The 14,044-nt window shown below is 46.5% G+C and overlaps 1 protein-coding gene across 1 annotated transcript; it reads left to right on the top strand.

Annotated features, from left to right (window-relative positions):
• Window positions 1-596: 596 nt before the first annotated feature.
• Window positions 597-12,658, top strand: LOC142582287 (acetylcholinesterase-like). The gene is made up of 2 exons (XM_075691796.1): window positions 597-8,224; window positions 11,951-12,658. The coding sequence occupies exons 1-2, from the start codon at window positions 6,690-6,692 to the stop codon at window positions 12,090-12,092; spliced, it is 1,677 nt and encodes a 558-aa protein (XP_075547911.1). The 5' UTR covers window positions 597-6,689; the 3' UTR covers window positions 12,093-12,658.
• The last annotated feature ends 1,386 nt before the right edge of the window (window positions 12,659-14,044 follow it).

The raw sequence follows: 14,044 nt of genomic DNA, 5'->3' as shown, positions 1-14,044 counted from the left end.
CGATGAAAGCCGAGTAGCTAGCATTCACTCAAACAATTTGCAGATCGTTGGTGTCAGAAATATTGGCCGGAGAGCTTCAAAACTTGTTGTCGGCCTTTCTGGCTTAAGTATGAGCACCATTACGGGCTGTTCCCATTCAGGTGAGAGAGATCCCTCGATCCATACACTATTCATAATCTGGAGTAAAGCGTCGATGGCCTCACCTTCCAAGTTCTTTAAAAGCTCATACGGGAGACGGTCACGACCAGGCGTTGAATGCTGCTTTGTGCTTTCAATTTCATCGAAATCTCGGCTTTTGTGAAATACATCGTAATGCCCAAAGTATCAACCGCATCAATTGAAGGAGGAGTTAGTTGCTGGTTGTTGCTGGTGTTTAGGAATGTTACGTCTCTACAGCCGTAGTTGGCTGCCGCTTATTTATTAAGTCAATTAAACAAGTACATGGCAGTTCAGGCGTAAGAACAAGCACTGGCTAGGCGTTCGTTCCTCGAGGCGCGCTCGTGCCACAACCGCCAGTGCCTTCGCACGCGCGCTTCATCGATGTCGTCTTCTGGCGACACAGCAAGGAAAAAAGGCTCAATGAAAGCTGCGGGGGGGGGGGGGGGGGGGGTATTCTGAAAGTGACCTCCTAGTGGACATGTCCATTTCGTCTGCTGCTGGAGTTCTGATTGGCTGAGCTGGGGCACGCACCATAAGGAGAGAGGCGCCCCCAGCCAATCAGCACTTTAGCAGCAGACCAAATATACATGTCCACTAGGTGGACACCTACATAATAGCCCCCGTGCATGCTTAGCAAAACCTTCCGGCGTATGGTTCAGAGCCACTCAGATTCCTGATGATGGGTCTGCATGATAACCACCGTGCTCCATGGCCTAAAAAGTGCGTCATAATTTCTTGTTTCTTGAAGCCTAGGTGCTCGCACCAATCACGCCAGCGGTTTCATGACAGTTGCTTTTCGTAGCGCCGAGCACGTGCAGTGATGCGGTTAACCAAAGCGCGGGCTTTAAGTTGCAAAGGGTCGCGGTTAGCCAGATGTTCCGCCTGGTGGTGCTGTGCCCGTAGGCTGAGAAGGTTTAGGTCAGGGGTCAGTTGGTCCTCATTCACTGTGGTAGAAATCGTTTAGTCGTGTGAAATTGCAAACTGGAGAATGCCATTCGTGGCATCAAATTCCTTTGCTCTGTCATCGCCACGGACCTTGCCGGACCTTGCCAGAACGGATTTAATCAGTTGTATTAGTAAATGTTTTCGTAGGTCATACCAGTTTAGTAAAACTTGCGTTCGCCGAGCCACTGCAGCACTCGTGGCTCACGCATGAAAGCTCTGTAGTCTGTAATTCCTCAATCCATAATGAAGCTTACTTCTTGAGCCTAACCGCATAGGACGTACGCGAGCTAATTATTGATGCACTCTCATATTTATAAACAATATTTTTCGGCGTAATTGCCAATGCATTCACCTATATACATCTGCGTTTGGTATGCGAGCCTAATGACGCCGGTTGTCTGGCTGGTAGGAGCCCGCACTTCAAGCGGCTCTATAACAGACATCAATGAACATAAGCACTCATCCAGTGACGTTCTTTTTAGGCCCAGAATTTATAGCAGTATGCTGCGGCGCATTGTTCTGCTCTCCGCTATGAGGCCTCTCAAAGCGCTGACGTTGAATTAAATTGAATGAATTTATTTTCTGGCTCACTGAAGTGAGATGAGGTGCAGACTAAACTCATAAATCCTGTCCCAAACCCCACGACTAAATTCGTTTGGTATGTAAAGCACCATAATCCACCAGCCCATCTCCTAAGAACGAATAAAATAGGAATATACGTCACTCCCCTCAACTGTACACTTACTCGCGTAAGTTATAAAAACATCCGTAAACAATAAACGTTCTGTCGATCCTTCCGGAATCGAGTCTTACTGCGGCAGTTGCACACTCGTATCTCACTGCTGAGTGTATATTTTGATTGCATACATTGACTGGGTTGTAGAAATTCATTTCCTTGACCACTCCAGTGTTTCTAAATTTTCCTCGCTACATTGTATACCGTTCAGCCGCTTGTCGTGCTCTTCCGGCACAATGCAAGACGCGTAATGAGCAGGAACGTGTTTTATGAGTTACCGCTCCTGTCCTCCCTTAAAGCTGAGAAAATGTGTCAGATAGTATAAGAATGTGCATTTCGTGTTTTGCTCAATCGCAGGACCATAACTGACGAAGACGAATTCGTCTTTTGCGCAATAAATGTGTACTCGAAAGGTGTGATCATGGTAACAACAAATGACGTGGTAATTGAGATCATCTAGGCTTCCAATTTAGCACAAGTTGCAAGCTAGCACTTTAAATAATACTAGTGGGAAAAAGAAAATTGCCGGACTCTGCGCTGAAGGAGGAGTTGGTGGTAAGCGAAGCTTTTTTATCTTTACTGAAATGTGTTGACTTCATGGAGGAGGAAATAACTTTATTGCGTGTCCTGCGAGTTGGTGGGGAGGGCCAAAGGTCCTGCCTAGGTGACGGCCAGGAGTTCGTGGGTCCTGGCGGCATCCTCGGCCCACTGGATGGCCCATAGTTGATCCTCGACGGCGGGGCTGAGCAGCGCGGCTTCCCAGCGCGTGCGAAGGCTGTTGCTGCTAGCGGCCGCGTTCTCGTTATCTTTATGTGTCCCTCGGCATTCCCATAATATATGCTCCAGAGTGGCTCTGGATTCACATGTGTTGCATTTGTCCGCTTGACATATATCTGGATATATGATGTGCAAGGGCGCAGGATTCGGATACGTCCTAGTTTGTAACTGCCGCCATGCGACAGACAGCTTTTTTGTCAATTTTGGGTGAGGTTGTGGGAATATGCCCCTCTGTAACCTATAGTGTTTCGTAATGTCATTATATGTTGTCATTCTGTCCTCCCTCTCCCACTCATTTACTGCACCGTCACATCCGGAGGGTGTCGGGGCGTCACTTGCGACTGCGGCTCGGTCCGTAAGCCCTCGAGCCGCGTCGTGTGCCGCCTCGTTGTTGCCGTCCTCCGCGAGGTTGTGAGCAGGTGTCCATGTGATGTACACCTTTCTTTTGCAATTTTGACCTCCTGCAAGAAGAATGCATATAGTGCCTCCGGGGAGATTCGGCCGTTGGAAAGGTTCTTATTGCCGTCTGAGAGTCGCTGACTATCATGGTTGCGTTAGTCTGAGCTACTGCGAGCGCTATGGCTACTTCTTCCGCTGTCTCGTTACTTGTTGTGCGTATCATCGCGCACGTCTTACACTGTTTCTCGCTATCGATTACGGCCGCCGTGAACCCTCGTCGGCGACTGTATCGAGCCGCGTCTACGAAGACTGCGTCCTTGTCGCTGCCGCATTTCTTTTGTATCTGCTTCGCTCTGTTCTCTCGTCTGTCCTTATTGTGTTTAGGGTGCATGTTCTTTGGTATTGGGGGTATTACCATTGTTTGCTTCGTCTCTCTCGGTATGTCCACCTTGACACTGTGCTGTGTGTGGTTGACTTCATTTCGTCTTTACTTTTTTTGTAGATCAACACTCCTCGCTCACTGTATGCTCTGGTCCCACTTTGTTCCCTTTCTCTCCACGCTCGGTTGCTTTTTCCTCGCCTCTTCTTATGCTTGGTAATTTGGGCACCTGCCAAGTGGCATGTACCATTCCGGGGAATTGGCAAAGAATGTTCACCCGCCCAGTTGTACATACCCACTCCGAAAGTTGCTGTATATTCGGCAAGACCGCAGCACCCTGTTGCCAATGTCCCCAAAGTGGGAAATAAAAGGCAAGGAAAGCTTCGTTTTAATACATTAAGGCTTCATACCCCTGGTGTCAAATCACTATCATCATCAGTGTCTTTTATGACCACTACTGTACGAAGGCCTCTCCCTGCGGTCGCCAATTACCGCGATCTGGCGCTAGCTGATTCCAACTTGCGCCTGCAAATTTCCTCATTTCATCACCCCATCTAGTTTTCTGCCGTCCTCGACTGCGCGTCCCTTCCCTGGCACATATTTTGTAACTCTAATGGCCAAATGGTTATCTCCTCTACGCATTACATGGCCTGCCCAGCTCCATTGTTTAAGGCGAAATCCTTAAGTGAGTGTTTGCAATGTCTCATAGCCAAAACACGTGGCGTCTAATCGAGTGAAGCAGAAAATATCTTTGTCAGCAATGGCTCATACCCGCGTAAGCAAGCAAATATGCAATGGCTCATAGCCCCGTAAGCAATAGCTCATACCCCGTTAAGGCAGAGGCTACAAATCCTCGGCAGAGTGAAGCGAACATTCATTGAGATCACTTGAATTCATTGAATTCGACCACGAGTGCTGCTTCCTCCTGCTGAGAGGGTGCGACGTAAAATCGAAGAGAGACGCCGTTGGTGCGAGTCTGACCCCGCTATACGAGCGCACGAAGCCGCAGCTAAGCGTGGAAAACGAGCCGACGAAGCCGAACTGCGAAAGCAGCAACGCGACGATGCAATATGGCAACGTAGAGAGGTGGCCGAAGCTCACAGACAACAGTTCGCCACACGTGTAATTCGCACTGCGGCTTATTATGTCTTGCAAGAAGTCCATCCGATCGTTTAAGTGAATTCACTACCAAGTGTGCAGCAAGCTTTCGCCTTCACGTGGTACAGGAGTATAACATGCTGCCGAACTTTTGCTCTTGATGTCAACTAGAATATCGGCTATCCCCAGTTACTCTATTATCCACACCGCTCTCTCCCTCTCTTTCAACGTGACGCATAACTTTTTTTTCATTCCATCGAGACGTCTATTTTGGGGCATGGGTTGAGAATGGGCACGTACCCAGTTGACCCAAGCTGTCAGCTATGGCCGGACAGCAGCTAAGAGCAAGTTGTCTGTTAGGGCACGTGCCCAGTATAACCCAAGTTGCCTACTCGGCAAGACAGCAGCCAGTACGTACTCAGTGGCCCAAGTTGTCTATAAATATCCACAACTATATCAGGCGAGGAAGCTACGTTGAACTCAGACCATTACGGAAGAGTCAAGCTAAGTTTTTCTTGAAAACATACGTTCCGTACCGTTGAGACAAGATTGCAAATTTTACCAGTAAGGTACTACATCCGCATATGGTGTGCAGCGGCAAATTCCTGAAGGAGCCCGTGTTATTGAAACACAAAGCACTGGTTGTCAAACAGTGTGTTCATTTCGATGTTTCTTCCACTGCAATTGTATTTGGCTTTTTATTGAAGATCATTGCAATTTGTATGTCACGAAGGCAAGCGAAACCAAATACAGCTCTTGACTAACTAATTCAATATGTCTCAGAAACAAGACCATGATACGCTGCAAGCCTGAGTAAAACACACTGCTGACAAACTATTCTCAAGCTTTACCTAACTTTTGTTGAAAGCGGCCTGTGCGAAAGGAACAAAAACTCGTGATGATAAATATAAGTGCATAACAAAGACAGGTGAGATTTCCGCTGTATAACGACTCACTGAAAATGCCGTATAAACTACAGAGGCTCGCGAGTTTACCCGTTTTTGGAACCGAAAATGAAAATGGAAAACCGTAATCATTTCCAAAAGCACAAATGTGTTCTGTGCTCTTACAGCGTTCTAAACGGCGAGTTAATTGACTAGGTTCCTGAAGCCTAGCACTGACCGCACAACTATTGCCGTCGGAATAACGATGTCCTATTGGATAACTTTGTGGGCACCACGTGCAAGGACTGCATGCTTGCGCCTAGCTGGTCCCGTCCGCAGCTTCCCTTCATTGTATATTAAATGTGCTAAGTACAGACCATGTTTCTGTTATGCTAAACAATAAAGAATGCTTCCAAGTCGCCTCGTATTAGTGAAATAGGACAGAAATCGTAAATTAGATCGTAATATGAAAACAGCGTTAACATTTCCGAAAACGTGCGCAGACGCAGCATATAAAGTATAAAGTCTTGTTTTTCTGTTATAGAAGGATCCAGGACTTTACAATACGATTAGTATTTTGTGGAAACACCTGAAGAATTTATTCAGATGTCAGCAATAAAGTATCTAGTTAGTGATGTGGTCATAGCTGAGACATACGTGTCAAACAGCATGCCCTTTGTCATACTGCTGAAGGCTCATGTTTTACTCTAGGGTAACATGCTTAAGAAGCCTGCAGAGGATACATTTGATAGCCCTCGTCCTGGAAAGCTTGCAATAAAACACAATCAGTTTGCATTTATTCTTCAAACCGCAGTTTCAAAATGCAGGAAGTTAACTTTCATCGCACCTATTTGAACATAACGGAGTCTAATCGCTTTTTATGGGAATAAAACGAAGCAATAGGCACGTTTCCCTCAGCGGACGCGATAAACATCCTGTCTGATTTGCCGTACATTTGCGACGGAAGGGCAATGCGCATTGTTCACCCTGCTATCTCAGTCAGAAAGTCGTGGCATTCATTGTTGTTCGGTTAAACTAGTGCAAGTGAAACAATTACCGTCGCGTTGACAAAAAGCAGAATTAATTGCAAGAACGCGTAACAGCCATTACTTTAATAGGGGTTTGGTGGCCGATAGGTAGTTTATGTTTTCCTCGCCACGGGGCTTTACTCTCGAAGAGCTGGCTGCAGTTTGGTGAGGACATTTACTTTATTTTTCCGTTAAAAATTTGGAACACCGTATTTGTTCCAGTGTCTAGTTAGCGTATTAAAAATGATCACAATGTACAGTACTACATATGGCAGATAAAAAAAATGTTTCTTGTTTTCTCACACATCAGGGGTTTGACGGCGTTCGCCCGAGAAATGGCGTGGCAGAAGGAAGCCCTCGTACTTGCGTCGATTCTCGTAGCGTACACCTTGTCATCGCCGGACGTCGTCGTTACCACCTCTCAGGGGAAATTGCGAGGCCGGTCTAATGTCGTATTTGGGAATCCTGTTGAGACGTTTCTCGGCGTCCCCTATGCGCTTCCGCCGGTAGGACACCGAAGGTTTCGCAAGCCAGTGCCTTTGACCACTTGGGAGGGCGTCTACGATGCGACTGTGCCGAAGCAGTCCTGCATGCAGCCACTTCCGTCGGGCAGCTTTGCAGCCAACGTGCCCTTTTCTGAGGACTGCCTGTATCTTAACGTTTGGACACCGAGGACGTCCGACTCGCTGCGCAGACCGGTGTTAATGTGGTTCTACGGCGGCCTGTACTTGGTAGGCTCGGCGTACGTGGACATATACAACGCCACGGTGTTGGCCGCCTTCAACGACCTCGTGGTGGTGTCATGTGACTTCCGCTCTTCCATGTACGGCTTCTTCGACTCGGGAGATGTCGAAGAGGGGCCCGGCAATATGGGGCTTTGGGACCAGCGTCTCGTGCTTATGTGGATCCGTGACAATATCGCGGTGTTTGGCGGAGACCCCGACCGAGTGACCCTCTTCGGAGCCAGTTCCGGGTCCATGCTGGTCCATGCTCACGTGCTCTCACCGCAGAGCAGGGGACTGTTCAGGCGCGTGTACCTGATGAGCGGCACGTTAAACATCAACGTTCATGCTGACTCCACATCAGAGAGCATCCATAAAGGCAACAAAGTTGCGGCAATTCTAGGATGCGCGACCCCGTTTCAAGACCTCACTACGCATACGCGGCGTGTTCTGGACTGTCTTCGAAACGTAACAGCCGATCGCATCGACAAAGCGATGGTTATCGCCATGCTACCGGGGCTAGTGTTCTTCATGCCCACGTTCAGGAGTGAATTCATGCCTATGCTCCCTTCGGCCGCCAGCGACGCCGGTCAATTTTCTCCCGTGGACGCAGTCGTAAGCGTCACGTCGAATGAGGGCAGCTTTGCATTCGTGAACCAATTCGACAAAAGGTTGCTCGATCCCTCTCTAAGCGATATTGACATGGAAACGTTGCAAGCTGAAGTAGAAGAGCTGCTCCGCATGTGGATAAAAGAAAAAGTGTTACCGCTTGCCCAAAGTTATGTCGCCACTGCCGTTCCAGGCAACAAACTAGCGCTGAGAGATAAGGCTGTTGACTTCCTAGGCATGCACAACGCATACTGCCCGAGCAGATTTTTTGCCGAAAAGCACTCCAAGCTTGCAACCAACGTGTACGCGCAAGTTTTCGCACATAGGTCGAAGAAGTCGACGCTGCCGGAGTGGGTCGCAGCGTCTCACATGGATGACGTTCCGTTCACATTCGGAATTCCTTTCTTGGAGCTGGACAAGTACACTGACGAGGACAGGAACTTCAGCGCAGTGCTCATGAAGAGCCTGGCAGCGTTCGCCGAAAACGGGTGAGTACGGGCACGCTGTTGCGCCATGTTCCAGAATTTCGCCATAATGTCGAGGAACCTTTGACTCGTAGCACGTTTAATGAACGTTCTTAACATTTTTGTTTTATTTCATTCAATGAGAGGCAAGTTGAAACCAGCCACCTGCAGAGACATCATATAGTATTATCTTTAAAACAACCAAGCCTTTTCTTAAAGATCACTTCTGAGAAAAATCAATGTTGCGAGTATACCATCTCATAATCTGGCAAATGAGGCAACGCAGTATTAGTTCATTGAATGTCAGTAACTTTTATTCAAGAACACGCGGAGACGAAAATTTACAGAAACAAAATAAGATAGAAGCTCAGGATAAAATTGATTATAATGAACGAAAGGAACGTACCAATACCAGGAGTCTGGTTCACGCATCGCGTGGCACCCTTCCTCGACCATTAACTGCACGTTACCAGGTAACTAAATGACCAATGGGCGTCAAAATATTAACTCCATACAAAAATAATGCAATTGAATTTCACTCATGCTTTTGCTGTTCTTGCTCTTTCCCCATTCCCTGTGGCTAATATTACTTCCCCGCTGTAGATGACAATAGTCCAGCAGCCGGCGACGATCGTTATAGAACGCCGCGATTATTCTGGGGTTTCCAGCAAAGGAGGGAGGATTTGCGAGAAGCGTTCAATGCAGTGCACGTCTGCGAATAGCTGAAATGACTGGGCGGCTAGATGTCGGGAGAACAGAACGACGATCACGAAGCCTTTTTTACATAGCGGAAATTGCTGTGGGCTCATTCCGCAGGTCGCTTTGACGTCCTCTGGTGTCCGCTGCCATCCGTCATTGAAATTCCAAAATCTTTTGCAAGAAAATTGCGGAGAAACAAAATAAAGGAAAATTATGATTGTGTCGCGAGGAGTTACGATCAACAGGATGGAAGACTGGAACTTTGCCTCTCAGCAATTCTGCCGATGCTCTATGCATTGGCGAGTGATCCTGATCCTGGAGAGTGTGATCACGCCAGCAGCTGCCGTGACTGGCTGACGTCCACTCAACATCTGTGTGCTGAACAGAGCTGGCGTTCGTGCCTTCTTCGTCTTGCACGTCGCCTTTCCAGTCGCGGATGGGTTCCTAAATTATGTTTTCTTTTTCTACATGTAATGACAATTTGGTTGAGCGCTTCTCCTTCATCTTAATCGGTCTTCTTCACCTGGCACTTGGCTTCTTCTCATGTTTACTGAATGGCGCTGACGTCATATTGTTTTCTTCGGGGATAGTGCGAGGCCTATTATTATGCCGTCCCAAACAAAAATTTGAGAAAAGGCGCACGAATCCAGCAGTAAGAAGTGAAAGACTTGTTTTGGTAGAGACCAGTGGATAAAGCCGGAAAGGGATGAGCAGTGGTCGAACGAGGAATGTCGCTAAAGCCAACGTTCAGACGAGGGTCTTGTCTTCGTCAGGGCAGCAACTGCTTTCCTTATCAGCGATTTTATGTACGCGTAGCTCAATGTCCTTCAATGGGGGAGGATGAGGAGAATGAGCCAGTACGTGGCGCGTTGTATTATTTCATCTCAAAGTGCTTACGAAAAAAAAAAGGGGGGGGGGGCATGACAAACACTACCAGAAATTAGAGGAGGAGAGACAAAGTAAGGTTTGGAGAAATGGTGACAAGTGGGGGAAGTGGCGTTGGGTTATTTCGGGAAGTGGAGATTTAAAAGAACCGTAACAGAAAAGAACGTACGCGTATAAGCAAGCGCTGTCAATGCAGTGTGCCTTGGCTTTTAAGAAAGCAGGAACTATGGATATAATCCTTCCAGAATTTGAAAAAAGGAAGCAATTGCGGCCGTAACTCCCTTGAGGGGAAGTATCGCGGTGCTTAGCATAATATAGTGGCTCCTTATTTAAATGACCGAACATCATATGGAAGGGTCAAAGGGGCGTCACACACATAACCTTCTTCTTTGGTCGAGTCATGTGTGCAGTCCGAAAGCAGCAGCAGCTCTTGTAAACGGCACCCGTCTAGATGGAGCGCTCTTGCTGCCCTGGCCAATGTTTGCACGAATGAGCGCGTGCTTCCGCGGCAGCAGGGGCGCTCCAGCAGCGCGGTAGCGGAACGTCGAGCGCCTAAAGGCAGCGGGGCTTCGGACTTCGTCGCGGTCGGTGTGGCCTTCGTGCCCAGAGGACCCAGGTCCCCGAAACGATCACATGGCCACGTGACTCACCTTAATTGAACCCTTACTACAAAGATAATACAGATTCGCTATTTTCAAACTCCCAAGTTAGTTTATCACTTCATACTACTAATAAAACTAACATTCCGTCTCGTAAACGACATTTATTTTAAATTTAATGAATTAACTACTCCCTATATGGTTACAACCTTGGATAATATAGAGATTATTAGGTCTAGTTTAAGACTGCATCATTATGTTGCGGGATTTGTAACCGATAAAAATAATCTTTTTAAGGTAGACCGACAAATTAAAAATGGCCTTGCATAACCTTGCTGAGAGCTTACTATACGTAATGCTTCGCACTAGATAAGAAGCAGGAGGGGGGGGGGCATAAGTTAAGTGAGTCAGAGGAGCTGAGTTCTATAAATCTGCGTTCGGCTATAGGAGAATAAATGGAAAGGGAAACAGGTAAGAGGAGGAAGAGAAAAGCCGAGTCTTTCCACCGATAGGCGCAGCTTCCACAGACGTATACGGCCGACACTTTTATTACTTCTGGAAAGAAGATTAAAACTGCGAATGTTCTTCAAAACAAACCCCGCACGAAGCTGTCTGAGTCTTATAGGGCGTTATGTTTCGCCAACTCTCGCGTCACTCTCTGGGATTCCATTCTTCTTCTCGCTAGTTCTCATTGGAAGTATCTTATGGCGTGATCGCACATCTCGGAGGCACCCGCGACATACAAGGGGCTTCAGAACCTAGCGAAAATATGAAGCATAACTTGCTGTTGCAAGTGAGTCCTGACTCTGCAGTCTGGTTTCTGTTCTTTTTTACGCTATACGGAATTTTTATTATTTCTTGCGGCAAACAGCACAATTCCAGTCCTTGAGTTGTATTATTAGAGGTGGACATTACCTGGCATGAGTGATTGAAACGCACACCCGAATAAATAACAAATTTTATTTATAATGTTTCTAAGTAAATATACTTTACGGCAGATATCGCAATTTACGAATTATGGCGTTTGGGTCGGCAAGGCATATTCACTTGGAATAAATTCTCAGGATGAAAGTAGTGTCGAAATACTTTTTCCCCAATGTTTGCGATGTTTTCTTTCTTATATTGCATAAGGCGGCCTTTCGTTAAAAGAACTAAGTACAACGCATACATTTTTACCACAAGCATGACGGCGCGTATATGGAAACCGGCGCCATCCTCAGAAGTTGTTCCAAGTGGATATATGCCTTGCAAATTTACGGGCTTCAATTCGCAAATAACAATATGTGCCACAAAGTAATTAGTTAAAGACCTACTTATGGAAGTTGTGTTCATTATTTAGCTATGCACCTTAATTTATTGTGCAGATAGCATCGACTCTTATTATGAATCCAGTACAAGAAGTGAAATTGGACCATCTTTTAAAGGTAGTTTATTTTTATTCTGTATAGCTTTAGAAAAACAACATGTATGAGCTAGATACGACGGTATTTAAAAGAGGTCTCCGAAATATTATAAGCAGTGCCCATTGAAAAGAACTCGCTACTGTTTGCTTCTCTTCCGGTGCCAGGGTGCCAAACATTCCTGGGCTGCGAGATTGGTCACCATTCTCTGCCACTTCTCCAAACTTTGTGTGGCTTCAGCCTGGAAACTACAGCCTGCTGAAAGATTTTCTCGGCACAACCTGCGACCTGTGGAGAAAATTTCTGTAGGCACAGCAGCGCATATTGAAAGTTGCTCACTGCGACAACGCAAGTCGCTCGTGATCAGCAACACTTCAGCCCAACTTTTCAAGTGAATGAGTGATTACATGCGTTCACACGAGGCTGTTCTTGGCGAAAACTTTAGCGCTGCAATGTTAAGCGAGCTCCAACCAGTATATTCGCATAGATGAGGTGCTGTCGCATTTTGTTTTATTCTATTTCGTTCCGGCTTTATCCTGACATAATAAAGAGAATATTTAAAAAGAAGCATCTTATTGCAGCCCCACATTGATATTTTTTTTTTAATTTTTATGCGCCATGCTTCGGAAGACGAAGTCAGAAAACGAAGGATGGTCACTCCCCGTGTCACCATTTCTGTCTATTCTTCTTTGTATGTTCTTTTTTTCGCCTGTCGGCTTGCTGTTGAAAATCAGAAACATTTACCAGAAACTTGCGGTTGCGCAAGAAGTTAAATTCGGCATCCAGTAATGTGAATGCGAATTTAACTTCTTGCGCAACCGCCTTTGATGTGCATGTACCGGCTCCTCTTCTGCTTGGTAGGCGCATGCGTGACAAGAGGATATATATATATATATATATATATATATATATATATATATATATATATATATATATATATATATAATGCACTATCCTTCCTTCCATTAAACAGTTGTGAGTAGCGCTTGTCCTTGTCTGTCTTCCTTGTGTCCGTGGTTTTATTTGCGCTAAACTACTACTTCAAGTAAGCGCAGTCTCCACCCTGCTGAAGTGGGCGGCCTCGTTATTTCAGGTAACCGCGGGCCATCTCCCGTGCCCGTCCGATCAGGCTGCGCTGTCTATTCGGGTCCAGATCTGATAGCTTGGTCTCCCACTGCTCTTCGGTTAGTGCTTGGGTGTCTACGGTGCAATCTTTTTCGACACATCCCCATACTATATGGCATAGGACGTCTGGGACGTCGCAGTAAATGCAGATGTATAAATGCTAAGTAGGTGAGATTCGGTGCAATATGATACCGTGGACGTAGCTCTTGGTTTCCAATGTCCTGAGGGTTACTGCCTCTTCCTTAGTTGAGGGTTACTGCCTCTTCCCTAGTTAGGCTAGGGTGAAGTGGTGGGCAAGTTCTTCTGTCTAGCCTGTAGTGTTTCACAATATCGTTGTACTTTTTCGAAACCTTATCCGTGCTCCTTTGCGTGTCCTGTGAGAAAGCCCGGTGAACCTGAGCTCGGGTGGAGGCGTCGGCTGCCTCATTTCCTAGAAGGAACTTGTGCCCCGGAGTCCAAAATGTGTATATATCCGGTAGGTGCTTGTTTGCCGTTATGGCTGTGGTGCCATCTGCTAGCTTAAAATCAAACCTCTTTTACACCTGGGCATCGTCTGTATAGGCCTATCACCGTCAAAACAAAGAGATGATCTCAATAACAACGACAAATCATACCTGATGTTCTGCCCTCAGCATGAAATGATGCTGAGCGATGGCTTGTTTCCTCTTTTAGTTCTTGCCATCGGAGTGGAGAGCAAGTAACAAGCGTGAACTTGGAACGAAGAGGGCGTGCGAGGGTGCATGTGAGGCACCATGGCCAGTGCTGTAAAATATAGAACATGTTTAAGGTTGCTAGTTGGGCAGCACGCGCTTTACGTTTCTTCTTATACTGTACCTTATACTTTGAACTAAACAATCGCTTATTCTATATAAGATTTAGTTATGTCAAAACATACGCGGACATGATAGCGTGGGCGGAGAGACTACTTTTATTTAATTAGGGTGGAAGAATAATATGTTATTCCATCCTGCTCTCAATATTCTTTCCTCCATAGCTGTGGGTACGTACCAACATAAAATTTCTCATTATAACACCTAGAGGGAAATCTGGCGCCACCGTCCATGGGAGTTTCCTAAGGGGCGCTGTGCCGTCATGGGAATGACGGCATATGTGTCTGCTAGGCTTGTGTTAGCTGG

The sequence above is a fragment of the Dermacentor variabilis genome, chromosome 5 (genome assembly GCF_050947875.1).
Source record: "Dermacentor variabilis isolate Ectoservices chromosome 5, ASM5094787v1, whole genome shotgun sequence".
In the NCBI taxonomy this organism is placed as follows: Eukaryota; Metazoa; Arthropoda; class Arachnida; order Ixodida; family Ixodidae; genus Dermacentor; species Dermacentor variabilis.
Note: the sequence above shows the minus strand (reverse complement) of the source record. Positions and strands in the feature narration are given on the sequence as shown.

What these genes read in the sequence shown, in the direction of transcription:
- LOC142582287 (XM_075691796.1), top strand. Translation starts at nt 6,690, where the DNA reads ATGTTTCTTGTTTTCTCACACATCAGGGGTTTGACGGCGTTCGCCCGA. An exon ending in GCAGCGTTCGCCGAAAACGG is followed by an intron (nt 8,225 to 11,950) that starts GTGAGTACGGGC and finishes TTCCGGTGCCAG; the next exon opens with GGTGCCAAACATTCCTGGGC.